Source organism: Bos indicus, chromosome X (assembly GCF_029378745.1).
Source record: "Bos indicus isolate NIAB-ARS_2022 breed Sahiwal x Tharparkar chromosome X, NIAB-ARS_B.indTharparkar_mat_pri_1.0, whole genome shotgun sequence".
Taxonomy (NCBI): domain Eukaryota; kingdom Metazoa; phylum Chordata; class Mammalia; order Artiodactyla; family Bovidae; genus Bos; species Bos indicus.
The window spans coordinates 115,510,995-115,527,413 of record NC_091789.1 but is presented as its reverse complement, the minus strand read 5'-3'; the positions used below and the strand labels follow the sequence as shown (position 1 = coordinate 115,527,413).

General features: G+C 40.7%; 1 protein-coding gene across 1 annotated transcript; it reads left to right on the top strand.

The window, feature by feature from the left end:
• The first annotated feature begins 1,984 nt into the window (after positions 1-1,984).
• Positions 1,985-12,227, top strand: LOC109554911 (melanoma-associated antigen B16). Its single transcript, XM_019955493.2, has 3 exons — positions 1,985-2,119; positions 9,223-9,363; positions 11,277-12,227. The coding sequence occupies exons 1-3, from the start codon at positions 1,985-1,987 to the stop codon at positions 12,225-12,227; spliced, it is 1,227 nt and encodes a 408-aa protein (XP_019811052.2).
• The last annotated feature ends 4,192 nt before the right edge of the window (positions 12,228-16,419 follow it).

The window sequence follows — 16,419 nt, the reverse complement described above, 5'->3', positions numbered from 1 at the left end:
CCATTGGAAATTTTCTATAAACATTCAGATGCTGTTTTTGTGTGTGTGTGTAGAAGTTTTCATTTCTCTATGAAAATATACCGAAAGGGCCTTTTCAAAGTTAAATAATAAGTTAGTTTTATTAGAACCATCTAAATGGTTTCCCAGAGAACCTGGCTCATTTTGCATTCCCAAAGCAATGTATCAGAGATCTGATAGCTCCACATCCTCACTCAGGACTTGGTATTTTTAGTACTGTCTTTTTTTAGCTATTCTAATCGATATGTAGTGGCATCTCATAGCATTAAATTTACATTTTCTTAAAGTGTAATGATGTTTAAAGTAGTCTCATTTCCTTATTTGGCATCAATAGTCCTCTTTGGTAAGCATGTGTTCAAATTTTATGCCAGTTTTCTAACTGAGCTCTATTACTGTTGAGTTTAGAGAGTTCTTCTTATTTAGGGAAGAAGCCTTTTTTTTCCAGATATCAGATTTGCAAATATTTTTCCCAGTCTTCATATTGTAATTTCTTTTTCTTAGCAGTGCTATTCACAGAACAAAAAATGTTTTAAACTTGACTAAGTCTAGCATACGTTTTATTTTATGGATTGAAGTCAAGTGTGAGAACTTTTCATGTTGGAGACAGTGGACATGCTATGCAATTGTGGTGAGTCTATAATCTACAGTAGGAGGAAGATGACTAGATAGATTAGAGGGAACATTTTAAAATCCACCCCTTAGTTATTTCAAGTGTGACTTGGTTCAATGGATTTCTGATGCTTCACTGCAGGAATCTGAGGTGGCTCCTGAAACCACAGCTGCCATCAACCATCAATAGGGTCATTTCAATAAAGCATAAAAGCTTGACTTGCTTGGGGCAGTATGATTACAGGGTGTATAATAACCACATGAAGCCTCTTTGGTGGGTAAGAACTGGCCTATTATTATTTTAGTTAATTATAAAGAATGGACTAGAAATAGAATCGAGGGGGACTTTCCTGGTAGTCCAGTGGTTAAGGCTCCATGCTTCCAGTGCAGGGGGCACTTGGGATTCTCCAGAGCTCTCTGAATATCCCCATATACCATCACTACTGCTGCAGTTGCATCATAAGCAGAAAGCAATAAATGAGCTAACAAAGTTAAAAAGGAAGGGAAAATTCAAGCACCTCATAAGCCCTTCCTGACAGTAAGTACTTGTGTGCAGATCCTGTATATAACAAGGTTACTTTCTGGGTGTCATTTCTGTTGATCATTTTATTTATTTGGCTGCACCAGGTCTTTGTTGTGGCATGAAGGATCTTTAGTTGCAGCATGGAAACTCTTAGTTGCTGCATATGGGATCTAGTTCCCTGACCAGGGATCATGTTGGGAGGCACAGCGCTAAATAGCCTTGAAGGAGAAAGTCCGTGGGAAAATGGTGAAGGGCCAAAAGTACCCAGGCATTTGAGTACTGATTGCTGAAGAACATTTCCTGCCTTTGGCTATGCTCGGCGCCTACATTTAACAATTAAACATTAAAGACGTTGCTTGAGAAAATGGGTCATGGATAAATACATGGGTCATTAAGAATGTGCTGTTCCTTGAAGTATTTTTTACTGATTATATCCTAGCCTTGTACGTGTTCTGCTGGCTGTATGCTCTAAGCTCTTTGTTCCTTGCTCCTATAAAAAGGCTTGGCTGCAGATACAAACTTGTCAGTCCTTGCAGAGACTGTCCAAGTGTTGTTCTTTCAGGTTCGCCATTTCCAAGTCCTGGAGACGTATCTCCAACAGATCGAACCTGAGCCCTCTGCATTGGGAGTGTGGAGTCTTAGCCACTGGATCACCAGGGAAGTCCTTGTTGATCTTTATGAAATGAAAGAGCACAAAGACACACATGCTAATGAATGTGAACAACAGGACCACTTCCCGAAATCAGGGTAGCTTTTGAGTAGATGGAGCTGGGTGTTTTCAGTGATTTGAAGAAAGTTGACTCCATGGAGCCCTTCCATACTCTTATTAGCACAATGGACCTCACCTTTGCTGGGAAACTGAGTAGTGACAAGGACATGCCCAAGGCTGACCACTCATTTACTATCCCCGTCATGATCTTCAGGAAGGACAGCTGGGCCACTGAGGAGGAAATCTGGGAAGAGATTAATGTAATGAGTGTATATGCTGAGAGGAATCACTTTTTCTACTAAGAGCCCATGAATCTAATCAACAGAGACATGATAGAAGAAAATATCTAATGTTTTAGAAGATTCTCAACAGCGATCTACATGCTATGAATACATGTGGATTCCAACAACCCATGCTGAAATCAACACAATTAAAGTCTTGGGATTTTTCAAGAGGGCCCATGTTATAGTTCCCATTGCCCTCCCTTCCTGCTATGAAGAGGCTCTAAGCAATGAGGTATGGATATCCCAAGCCAAAATTGCAGCCAGGGATGGCCCTACTGCCATAGCAAGTGTACATTACAAGGCCAAGTTCAACAGCTTCTCCTGACACAGATGTTTCATTTGGTTTTTAAATACTAAAGTCAATGTTCTAAGCAGTTGAGGTCCAGTGAGGGCTGGAGGGAAATTTTTACATCATCTTTGTATTCCTGATTTATGTGGTAACTTGGAGTTTTTCCTCCCTCCCTCCTTCCTTTCTTTTCCATACTTCCTCTTTTTCTTCCTTTTCTCATCTCTCCATCCCTACTTCCCTTATAACCTTACTTTCTTCTTTCATTTATTTTTCCAGTACTGTTCTTTTTACACAAGGTTTAAATAGCCCTTTAGAATCTATATTTATGTATGATTTTGGTTACATGTTTATGTTTTCTATCATGATTGAATAGGAGTTTTGTGATTCTATAAAACAATATTTGCAGTCCAGAACAGGATAACCTGGTACTGCAATCCATGTTTCTTAGGAAATCTGAAAGAACTCAGTAGTAAAGTCATTTCCCCCAAGAAATTTATATAAATAAATTAAATACTGATCAATTCTTACCTTCCTAATGCTTTTTAATGTCATTTTGTAAAACCAAGGATATTTATTTGTATTTAGTTATAAAGAATATTGGAGAAATTAAATCTTAATAATTAGATACCAAGTTCATTGGTTCATTTATCTCCAAAACATTCAGTGTCTGCTCTTTGGAAGACACCGTGCCATTGCTTGAGTTGCTCAGATTTTTTGTGTGTAGACATTGTAAAAGGTGAGATAGCAGGGTACACAAAGAGGGACAATTTTAAAAAAAGAGTTAGGAGGCATGTGTGTGCATGCTCAATCATGTCTGACTCTTTGTGACCCCATGGACCTCTGTCCATGTAATTCTCCAGGAAAAAATACTGGAGTGAGTTGCCATTGTCTTCTCCAGGGGATCTTCCCAACCTGGGGATTGAAGATGAGTCTCCTGTATTGCAGGCAGATTCTTTACCATTTGAGCCACCAGGGAAGCCTACTATTAAGAGATATTTCTAAGTATAAAGACAGATCAACTTTAAAAAATATTAGCAGATACCTGCTTGACTTTATCTTATAATCTGTAGACAATGCATTAGAATGTGTAACGAATCCATACATCTTTTCCAAAGGAATACCCAAGACAGAAGTAGCAATAAATTTATAAATGACAATCATCAATCAGAAGAAATAATTTAGGTGAAGCTTTTCTCTCTTGAAGAGATGGGTCTGGGCAAGTGGTCAGGAAGGAAATACAATGTGTTTTTAACTTTGCATGAAAAATAATGTTCAGTTCCATGCTGCTCACCATAGTTCTGTTTTTGCCACATAAACCCTCTACTTCAAATTCCTGTCCGAATGCTGTATTAAAACTCCACTTCTGACCTTTGTTTGGAATCTGTTACTTTTGTTGCCACCTCCTGTTCACTATCCTCTGAAGCTTCTAGTTCTTTCTCACTGTCCCCTGACACTTCGGTTGCCCTCACGCTGTCCCCTGAAGCCTCAACTACCTTCCCACTGTCCCCAGAAGTTTCAATATCTTTCCCGTGGTCCTTCTAGCTCTGGTTGCTCAGTGGCCACAGAAAGCTGCCAGCGCTTTTCAGTGAATCATGCCATTTTCCTTGTACTACTTTTACTGATGCAGTAGGGATATCAAGGCAAACACACTGCTTTCCTTAGAGAAAGACCATTCCCTTCACTTTGAAATCAATATCCTCACTCAGTTGCTCTTTAAGTTCTTTCCAAGCATAACTAATGTTTGGCATTTCAGTTGAGCACTGCAGGATCATCAACACAAAGCCCACATCTGAGTTGATTAAGGAATGCTGGAAGAATAAATGGGATTCTATTCTCATCATATCTGGACACTCTGGCATGGTACTGCATCTAGGTCAATAATGACCTCTTGGTTCTCAGTGTGTCTGTAATCAACAAGCTATTCCCTGGTGGCTTTTCTCTGGAACAATATAGTCCAGAGAATATAATTTCAGGAGGTGCAGAGCAATGCAAGTCAGCATGAGTGATGATGTAGTGCAAGGTGAAATGAACAGATCACTGGCTTAGATAGCATTATCCCAATACAACACCAAGTCCCAGCTGTCACATTTTGAAAGTGAAGGTCTCAAAAGAAAAAAAAAAAAAAACAACTGCATATGGAACATGGGGAAGAAGAGCTGGCATTTCTTCTATCCAGCTCATATCATCTCATGTACTTCTATTACTGACCTGATAGATATCCCCAGACTTCTCATTCTTTCTCCTCCAGACTTGATGCACTCAGTGACCATTGCTGCCAGATCACTTCTTGATAGAACATACAAAGATTTTGTTTGTTCCTTCTGTTATATAAGATCTATATGACCAATAGTTTTATAAGTGTTCTTAATCACAAAGGAAACAGAAATAAGTGATAATAGTTTAAAATAGTGTATAAAATATAGGTGCAGATAATTAAAGTATTTTAAGAGAAAGCTAAAAGTATTTTATAACAATACCTCAGCAAAAAGTGGCCACAAGGAAAGGTTTTGGCCTATAGAAAACTTATCTTAATGATTTAAAGATATGATATTGATAGAATGAGAAAATTACCATTCTGTAGCTGGTAGTGGAGAATGGAGAATGGTCATAATTATCAGAGTGTGAAGATCATAAAAAAGGAAGACACAGACATTATATAACTCCTAGAGAGAATGGCAGACCACTCTAGTATTCCTGTATGAAGAACCCCATGAACACGAGCAGTATGAAAAGGCAGAAAGATATGACACCAGAAGATGAGCACCCCCCAGGTCAGAAGGTGTCCACTATGCTACTGGGAAAGAGTGGAGGGCAATTACTAATAGTTCCAGAAAGAATGAAGTGGCTGGGCCAAACTGGAAATGACACTTAGTTGTGAATGTGTCTGGTATTGAAAGTAAAGTCCGATGCTATAAAGAACAATACTGCATAGAAACCTGGAATGTTAGGTCTATAAATCGAGGTAAATTGAAGGTGGTCAAACAGGAGATGGCAAGAGTGAACATCAACATCTTAGCAATCAATGAACTAAAATGGAGGGAAATGGGCAAACTTAATTCAGATAACCATTATATCTACTACTATGGGCAAGAATCTCTTAGAAGAAATGTAGTAGTCTTCATAGTCAGCAAGAATCTGAAATGCAGTACTTGGGTGCAATCTCAAAAACAACAGAATGATCTCGATTTGTTTCCAAGGCAAACTATTGAATATCACACTAATCCAAGGCTATGCCCCAACCACTGATGCTGAAGAAGCTGCAGTTGACCAATTATATGAAAACCTATAAGACCTTCTAGAACTAAAACCAAAAATGACATCCTTTTTCATTAGAGGAGATTGGAATGCAAATGTAGGAAATCCAGAGATACGTGGAGTAACAGGCAAGTTTGACCTTGGAGTACAAAATGAAGCAGGGAAAAGGCTAACAGAGTTTTCCAAGAGAACTCATTGGTCATAGCAAACCCCTCTTCCAACAACACAAGAGACAACTCTATACATGGACATCACCAACTGGCCAATACTGAAATCAGATTGATTATATTCTTTGCAGCCAAAGATGGAGAAGCTCTATACAGTCAGCAAAAACAAGACCAGGAGCTGACTATGGCTCAGATCATCAGCTGCTTATTGCAAAATTCAGGCTTAAATTGAAGAAATTAGGGAAAACCACTAGGCCATAGAGGTGACAAATAGATTCAAAGGTTAGATTTAGAAGACAGAGTGCCTGAAGAACTACGAACAGAGGTTCATAACATTGTATGGGAGGCAGTAATCAAAACCATCCCAAAGAAAAAGAAATGAAAGAAGGCAAAGTGATTGTCTGAGGAGGCTTTACAAATAGCTGAGGAAAGATGAGAAGCAAAAAGCAAGGGAGAAAGCAAAAAATATACCCAACTGAATGCAGAGTTCCAAAGAATAGCAAGGAGAGATAAAAAGGCCTTCTTCAATGAAAAATGCAAAGATGTAGAGGAAAATAATTAAACGGGAAAGACTAGATAGAGATCTGTTCAAGAAAGTTGGAGATATCAAAAGAACATCTCATGCAAGGATGGGCACAATAAAGGACAGAAATAATAAGGACCTAATAGAGGCAAAAGAGATTAAGAAGAGGTGGCAAGAACACACAGAAGAACTATATTAAAAAGGTCATAATGACCAGGATAACCACAGTGGTGTGATTACTCACCTAGAGCTAGACATCCTAGAGTGTGAAGTCAAGTGGACCTTAGGAAGCATTACTACAAACAAAGCTACTGGAGGTGATGGAATTCCAGTTGAGCTATTTCAAATCCTAAAATGATGGTGTTAAAATGCTGCACTCAATATATCAGAAAATTTGGAAAACTCAGCAGTGGCCACAGAACTGGAAAAGGTCAGTTTTCATTCCAATCCCAAAGAAGGGCAATGTCAAAGAATGTTCAAACTACCACACAGTTGTGCTCATTTCACATGCTAGTAAGGTTATGTTCAAAATCCTTCAGGCTAAGCTTCAGGCAGTACATGAACCGAGAACTTCCAGATGTACAAGCTGGGTTTAGGAAAGGCAGAGGAACTAGAGATCAAATTGCCAACATCCATTGGATCATAGAGAAAGCAAGGGAATTCCAGGAGAACATCTACTTTTGCTTAATTGACTATGCTAAAGCCTTTGACTGTGTAGATCAAAACAAACTGTGGAAAATTCTTAAAGAGATGAGAATACCAGACCATCTTACTTGTCTCCTGAGAAACCTGTGTGTGAGTCAAGAAGCAACAGTTAGAACCTTACATGGAACAATGGACTGGTTCAAAATTGGGAAAGAAATATATCAAGGCTGTATGTTGTCACCCTGTTTATTTAACTTATTTGCAGGGTACATCATGTGAAATGCTTGCTGGATGAATCACAAGCTGGAATCAAGACTGATGGGAGAAATATCAACAACCTCAGATATGCAGATGATACCACTCTAATCACAGAAAGTGAAGAGGAACTATAAAGCCTCTTGATGAGCGTGAAAGAGGAGACTAAAAAAGCTGGCTTGAAACTCAACGTTCAGAAAACTAAGATCATGGCATCCAGCCCCATCATTTCATGGCAAATAGATGGGGAAAACATGGAAACAGTGACAGTTTTTATTTTCTTGCCTTCCAAAATCACTGAAGATTGTGACTCCAGCCATGAAATTAAAAGATGCTTGCTCCTTGGAAGGAAAGCTATGACAAACCTAGATAGCATATTAAAAGGCAAAGACATCACTTTGCTAACAAAAGGCCAGTATAATGAAAGATATTATTTTCCCCATAGTCATGTACAGATGTGAGAATTGGACCATAAAGAAGGCTGAACACTGAAGAATCGATGCCTTCAAATTATGGTGCTAGAGAAGACTCTTGAGCATCCCTTGGACCACAAGGGAATAAAACAAGTCAGTCCTAAAGGAAATCAACCCTGAATATTCATTGGAAGGACCCATGCTGAAGTTGAAGCTCCAATATTTTGGCTGCCTGATGCAAAGAGCCAACTTGCTGGAAAATACCCTGATGCTGGGAAACATGGTAGGCAAAAGGAGAAGAGGGTAACAGAGGATAAGATGGTTAGATGGCTTAAACTCTGGGACATAGTGAAGAACAGGGAAGCCTGGTATGATGCAGTCCATGAGGTTATGAAGAGTTCAACACAACTTAGCAACTGAACAACAACTCCAAATAGAAATATAATACCATTTGGGGTGTGCTCTTGCCAAAAAACAAACATATTGGCCAAAAAAATGTTGATCTAATCAGACTTATACATATAACTATTGATGATGGTTATTATGAGTGTCAGGGAAATAGGGTTCATAGTACTGTTTTGTGTACTATACTAAATGGCAGAGAATTTATATGTGAAATGGCTTATTATAAAGATCATGCCTTTAACTTTGAACACCCAAGAGAAAGGCTATTTTTCAGCAAAACAAAGTGCAGAGTAGGCCCATTATAAATATAAAATTGAAATCCACAATCACAATCTGAAATACCAAGCCAAAGCCACATAGTTTGCATCAGATCTAGAGGCTACTTGCACCATATAATCAGGGAAAACTAATCAGCATGTTATGTAAACTTTTCCAAATCACACAAAAATATTTGAAATTACTCCACACATTCTAACAAGCAGGCTCTCCTTGATACAAAAACAAAGTAGATGAGGAGATTCAAGAAAATATTTAAGCCATTGTTTTAAAGTGGACTAGAAAACAAAGCTACAACAATAAGAATAGAAAAATAAAGCAGAAGTATAAAAATGCAAATAAAGAGAGAATATTTATCATCTGCATATGATTTCTGTATATAGGGATGTGAACAACCTCACAAAACAGGGGCTTTCAAAATCATTAATCTCAGTCCCTCCATGTACAAAGCACACTTTTTAGTGGATAAAGTATCAAAGAGGCTGTCTTACTGGTGAAAGCAGAAATAGATGGCCATCACTTTTCTCTGACAGCCCACCCACAACGTGGCCCCTGCCTGCCTTGTGCTCCAACTTCCCCTTTTTCCATTGAGGCTGGAACATGACTCCTTCCAAGCACTGCAAGGACTGCAGTAAGTGAACTCATCAAGGCTTTGCTGGAATCAGACGTTTCCCAGGAGGCCTTACGTCATGAAAAACGAGCCAAAAAAGAGAACTCCATGAATGAGAGCACAGGAGAACAACAACAGAGAATAAAGGGGGATCACATGCAGACGGGCTAGTGGCTGCTTTTCACCCTAAAAGCCCCGGTCAAGGCTGTCTGGCTGAGACATGCCCTCGGTTACTCTTCAGGGTTCTCAGGGGCAAGACAACCTTGGCAATGAGGGTCAAGACATCAGCTCAACAGAAGGAGGCATCAGGGGCTTGGCAGCACCCAATGTGAGGACTGCATACAAGACCTACAGTCACCTCTGCTCCGAAACTGAGTGCAGGGTGTGCAGTGCCCGCCCCTGCTGGTGGCCCTGGTGACCTCAGGGCAGGGGTCACAGGAAGTCACGGCCCCTGACTTGTGCCTGCAGAGAGCGAGGCTATGAGAGCTTGAATCTGAGGTGCGGACTCCAGTCAGCAACCGGAGGAACCCCAGGTGCTGTCAGGTGTCAGATGGGCCTCTAAATGAGGACTGAGGGGATCCCCTACCCCAGAAAGGAGTGCACCCACCTAATGAGAGCTCCACCCCAACCCCGGGAGACCCAAGCAGGTTCAGGCTGAGCTACCACACGCTTCCTGTTTGGCAGTCTGATTGAGGTGGCGGCCTTTGTGCATGGGGTGCAGGGACCCTGACCTACAGGTCCAAAAGCAGTTCCCTGAGTGAGTCTTGTGGGGACCCACACACCCAGCCCCTCCACCCCACCCCCCACTCCCCAGAATAGCAATGAATCACTGAGCTTTTGCAGGACTATTGGCCCTGGGAGGCCCCCAGCAGGGGGTGGCTGGAAGTGCTGCTGATTTGCTTGGCCATTGTAGTCTGAGGGAGTGGAAGCCTTAGTCTGGGGCAGGTGGTGTCATGTCACCACAGGAAGGCATCTCAGACTATGCAGGAATCCCGACGAGGACCCCAGGTGATTTTTTAGGGAATCCTCTGACCCCAGGAAAGACGATGTGCACAGTGTCTGCTCCTCTTGTCAGCTCTCCATGTCCTGTCATGAGGTTCTCCTCACTTCCATTTTAGGGTTTCACCAAGATGAAGCCTTGATTGGAGGGGGGCCTCAAGCAGTAGACAGAACAGGCACATTACCAACCAGAATCCAATTTGAGAAGCAGATGTGAGAATTGTGGGACTAATCAACCCAAGATGGAGGGGACTTCAAAGAGTCCTTCCCCTGTTATCAGCCCTAAGAAGCTCAGGGAGTTATATAGGCAGAGGCCACCACTTTTTTTCCTCTAGCTTTTGCTATCGGCAGAGGGAAGCCCTTGTGGAGGTTGATGGAGTGTCTTTCCGCAGTTTATCCTGGAGTAACTCAGAATCATAAGGCATTCTTGTATGCAGAGGGATTGACATCAGTTTGCAGAATGGTCAACCTAAAGCCCCACCAATAGTCAAGACAAGGACCCTTAATGATAACTGAAGGAAAGTGGACCTCAGTAGAGTCAGGATCACAAAAAGTGCAACCCTGCTCCATTGTCACTGCTGAGAGTCTACAGACAGGGCTTTCAGGTGCCCTAATGCTCTTCTCCAGATCTCAGTGGGTAGAGGTTTTGTTCTGAGGAAGATTCCCATACTAGCATAAAAAGACATTCCAGGAATTGCCTGGATTTAAAGCAAGGCAAATGGGTGAGAATGCAGAGGACACTGAAATCATACTGATAATGTGCACAGAATCTAGCTCTGCTGTCTACTCTGGGAAAACCCAGGTTGGGTTTCTCAAGGAGGTAACACCACACTTGCCTCTCAATTGTCTTAGGGGATGTGATTTTGGTCTTAAAGGGACAGCCTTATGTTAGTATGGAGGAGGTGACCAAATCCTTGTCCAATGGCAAAGTGATAACCTGAGGAAGGACTAACAGAACCACACTCTTGAAGTGGCTCTACAGAGCCCATTCACAGTTTCCTATTATGATCCCTGAGAATTATCCACTTGGGTTGGCTGACTGCACCCTGAGGAATATTCACACTTCCTCCTTCATGTGTTTGGAGACGTATTCGCCACCAGGTCAAGAGACCCATGAAGCCATTTAGCACTGTTGTTAGAAGTCCACTGGAGGCAGCTTTTATCTGAGCCAGCACAGTGGAGCTTACCAGATGAGGCCATTCACATCTGCTTTCTTTCACTTAGGTGGTGATTCCCCTTTGTTCTCCTTCTTGGCAATACTCTTGTCTGTTACCAGCAAGAGTCATCATGCCTTAGTATCCAGAGAGTCCACGATGCTCCCATGATCAATGCCTTTGGACCTGCATCAAGTCTCAGTCCCTGGAGGTTGCACAGGTCTCCAAGGCACTGGAGGAGACCTATCTCCCCTCCCATCTTCTAATGCCTGGCCATTTGAAGGAGTGTCCCGGTGCTGGTATTCCCAGTACTCCTGAAGGTTGTCAGAGTTTCTGTGCATCTTCCACTGCCATTACAGCCACCTCATCCATCAAATCAGAAGAGGGCTACATGATCCGGGAAGAAGAGAGTAGTCCAGGCACTTTACTGGCTGTGCTAGACCCCAGGAGTGTGCCTATATATGCTCTAGATGAGGAAGTGAATTTGCTGGTGAATTTCCTGCTGCTTAAGTATCAAATGAAAGAGCCAATAACAAAGACAGATACGTTGAAGATTATCATCAACAAGTGTGAAGTCCACTTCCTTGAGATCTTCCTGAGAGCCTCTGAATGCATGGAGATGCTCTTTGGCCTTGATCTGATGGAAGTGGATCGTACCAATCACTGCTATCACTGCCTCATCAAATTGGGCCTCACCTATGATGGGATAAAGCACAGTGAAGGGAGCCTGCCCAAGACCGACATCCTGATACTTATCCTGAATGTGATCTTCATGAAGGGCAACCGTGCCACTGAAGACAAAGCCTGGGAAGTTCTTAATGTGACTGGAATATATTCTGGGATGAATCATTTCATCTTTGGGGAGCCCAGGAAGCTCATCACTGAAGATGTTGTGAAGGAAAAATATCTGGAGTACTGGCAGGTGGCCAACACGGATCCTGCAGGATCTGAGTTCCTGTTGACTCCCAGAGCTCATGCTGAAACCACCAAGATTAAGGTCCTGGAGTTTCTGGCCAAAGTTAATGGGACTGACCCAAGTTCTTTCACATCTCAGTATGAGGATGCTATGCAAGATGAAGAAGAGAGAGCCTGAGTCATAAGTTGCCACTACAAGTTCTAGTGCCAAGGCTAGCGGCTTCTCCGACAGCTAGATGGGTCAGGGATAGTTTCTTCATGCACTGTTGAAAAAGGCAGTTAGTGTTTGTAGAATTTATCTCTGAGGTGGGGCTGAAAGGAAGACCATATTTATGCCTATGTCTTCCTATTTTGTATGTTTAATTTTTTAATTTATTATTTATTTATTTATTTTGGTCTCATTAGTTATCTATTTTTTGATGTATGTACTATTCAAATATTGTTTCTTTTGTTTATTTTTTAAATGAATTTTTATTATTTCTTTGGCCACACTGCATAGCATGTGGGATCTTCTTTCTCTTACTATGAATCGAACCCACGCCTTTGTGATGGAAGCATGGAGTCTTAACCACCAGGATACCAGGAAAGTCCCTGCTGTTTCTTTCAATATAGATTTAATTTCCTTCAAAATCTTCAAGTTTTTGAATGATACTGGTCATACATTTAATGTTATAAGGAGGTTTAAAAAGTTTTGTTGTTTCATAGAACAAATTGTGAAACCGTCTTACTTTGTCACCTGTAATAAGAATATGGCATTGCTATACACACTTTCTTAGACATGTGATGGATCAGTATTAAGATAGTTTGGATCAATAAGGAAAGAGAACAAAGTCTAAAGATATTAAGGCATTCTTATCCCTTTTAGTTCTTGTTTTGTAAAAGTAAATGAAATGTACATGAATTTTCTAGTTCTTTCAACAGTGTGTAAGAAATAAATGTTAATAAATTGGACCTCACACTCACTGAATCATTTATTCCCCCAACCTTCAGTGACTACCTACTCTTTGTAAAGCATAGCTTTAATACTGGGAATGTGAAGTACTCAGGACCTGCCCATGGAGTTTAACATATAAAAACAGTAATCTTTTAAGGACAGTGGTGGAATCTTATTTTCTAAACAACTAGTAAAATGAAGGAGTCAGTGGGTAGAGGTGGGCAATCCTATGAGATTGTCAAAGTGTTACTGCAATTAGATGTGGCAACTTGGGACGTTGGGAAACTTCAGGTCCTTTAGTAGGAGTTAATTTTACATGAAACTGGATGATGGGCTACCCAGAAGTCACTGGCTTAACAATTGGCCATCACCTGGGAGGGCCAGTGCTCACTTCATTTAAAGGGAATTTCAATTAAGCTGTGTTCAGTGTGATTTGGAAAATAAATAAGAATTAAAGTTTCGGTAGGGGTGAAATGAATGAAAATGTGTAACAAAGTGGCATGGAAGGAGCAGGAGAGAAAAAGTAGTTTTCCCTCTTGGTCCTTCCCTGAGTTCCCCTTGTAAGAAAAAGATAAACATCAGAAAAACAAATTCAGTGTTTGTGTTGGAGCATCACAAATATATGAGACTCAAAGAAATGACAAGAGCAGAAAGCTTTTGTATCTTTCAGACAAAGAAACTATAAATTTGTGTTTCTGGTTGAATTGACATAACAATGGGATTTGGACTAGGGGTAGTAAGTCTTGAAGAAGAAACAGGGTTTGTTTATACATCCTTCTTGGCCCTAAAATTTTGTGTCTCATGGTAAAATGTCTTCTACCCTCTTGGTACAGGAAGCATGCCTTTCTTAGGAAGATTTAGCTCCCGCTTTCAGGGGAACAAACGAGGGTCAGAGTCCTTCTTTCATCAACTGTTTTTCAGGTACCTTCAATTTAAAGTAACCTATGTGCAGAGTGGCATTTTTGAGGTGAGAGACAGTAATCTCTCCCTATTTATGGTTTCAGTTATTTGTGGTCAACCATGGTCCAAAAAAAAAAAAGATTAAGTAGAAATGCTTAAAGTAAGTAATTCATTAGCTTTTTTCCCTGGATATTAAATATTTATTGATCAACTATTACATATCATGAACATATAAGAAATGCTTGGGATAACATAAACTGATAAACATGATTGACTACTTGTTTTTAAAATGTTACACCCAAATGGACTAACTACATCAGATGGTTTCACACCAGTGTGAAGTTCAGTGGGACATTGACCTAACTGTACACTTTGAGGCAGACAAAGGAAACAGTAGATTTCGGGGACTGTCTATTCAATATTAGGTCATTTAGAAGTAAGTCATTAGTTTTGTTTTTTTTAAAGCAAACATATGTTTTTTGTGTATTTTTTTTAATATTTATTTATTTATGTGGCTGTGCTGGGTCTTAGTTGCGGTACTCAGGATCTTTTCCTTTTACTGCACACTTTAGTTGTGGCATGCAAGCTCTTAGTTACAGCATGTGGGATCTAGTTGCCTGACCAGGGGTCAAACCCAGGCCCTCTGCATTGGGAACTCAGAGTCTTAGCCACTGAACAACCAGGGAAGTCCCAGTTCATTAGTTTTAAATTGCACTCCTTTCTGAGTACTGTGATGTAATCTTATGCTATCCTGCTTCATCCTGCCTGGGATATGAATAACCCTTTTGTCCAGTGTGAAATGGAATATATCCTACCACCTCAAAAAACAAGGATGTAAAAACCATGAATAATTCTGGGACTCTTGTATCTTCCTATACATAGAAGAGTGCTAAATTCCTTGAGATATTTGGTTTTCCCTAATTACCAATAATTTTTAGTGTTCAGACTGCCTGCCCCCTTTCTTGCAAACTTCTGTATATCCTGACTCCTTCCTCTGCCTCCTCGGAGCAGTCTCTCAAGGCTACCTGAGATGCTGTCTCCTGGGCTTGAAGTCCTAACATTTTCCATTAAGTAAAATAACTTTATACTTTCATGTTGTGACTAAATTTTTTAGTCAACACCAGTATATCCTGATCTGATAGACAGAGTGCCTGATGAACTATGGATGGAGGTTCATGACATTGTACAGGAGACAGGAATCAAGACCATCCCCAAGAAAAAGAAATGCAAAAAAGCAAATGGCTGTCTGAGGAGGCCTTACAAATAGCTGTGAAAAGAAGAGAAATGAAAAGCAAAGGAGAAAAGGAAAGATATACCCATTTGAATGCAGAGTTCCAAAGAATAGCAAGGAGAGATAAGAAAGCCTTTCTCAGCAATCAATGAAAAGAAACAGAGGAAAACAATAGAATGGGAAAGACTAGAGACCTCTTCAAGAAAATTAGAGATACCAAGGAAACATTTCATGCAAAGATGGGCTCAATACAGGACAGAAATGGTATGGACCTAACAGAAACAGAAGATATTAAGAAGAGGTGGCAAGAATACACAGAAGAACTGTATAAAAATGATCTTCACAACCCAGATAATCATGATGGTGTGATCACTCACCTAGAGCCAGACATCCTGGAATGTGAAGTCAAGTGGGCCTTAGGAAGCATCACTATGAACAAAGCTAGTGGAGGTGATGGAATTCCAGTTGAGCTATTTCAAATCCTGAAAGATGACGCTGTAGAAGTGCTGCACTCAATATGCCAGCAAATGTGGAAAACTCAGCAGTGGCCACAGGACTGGAAAAGGTCAGTTTTCATTCCAATCCCCAAGAAAGGCAATGCCAAAGAATGCTCAAACTACTGCACAATTGCACTCATCTCACATGCTAGGAAAGTAATGCTTAAAATTCTCCAAGCCAGGCTTCAGCAATACGTTAACCATGAACTTCCTGATGTTCAAGCTGGTTTTAGAAAAGGCAGAGGAACCAGAAATCAAATTTCCAACATCTGCTGGATCATGGAAAAAGCAAGAGAGTTCCAGAAAAACATCTATTTCTGCTTTATTGACTATGCCAAAGCCTTTGGCTGTGTGGATCACAATAAACTGTGGAAAATTCTGAAACAGATGGGAATACCAGACTACCTGGCCTGCCTCTTGAGAAACCTGTATGCAGGTCAGGAAGCAGCAGTTAGAACTGGACATGGAACAACAGACTGGTTCCAAATAGGAAAAGGAGTACGTCAGGGCTGTATATTGTCACCCTGCTTATTTAACTTATATGCAGAGTACATCATGAGAAACGCTGGGCTGGAGGAAGCACAAGCTGGAATCAAGATTGCCTGGAGAAATATCAATAACCTCAGATATGCAGATGACACCACCCTTATGGCTGAAAGTGAAGAAGAACTAAAGAGCCTCTTGATGAAAATGAAAGAGGAGAGTGAAAAAGTTGGCTTAAAACTCAACATTCAGAAAACTAAGATCATGGCATGGTCCCATCACTTCATGGCAGATAGATGGGGAAACAGTGTCAGACTTTATTTTT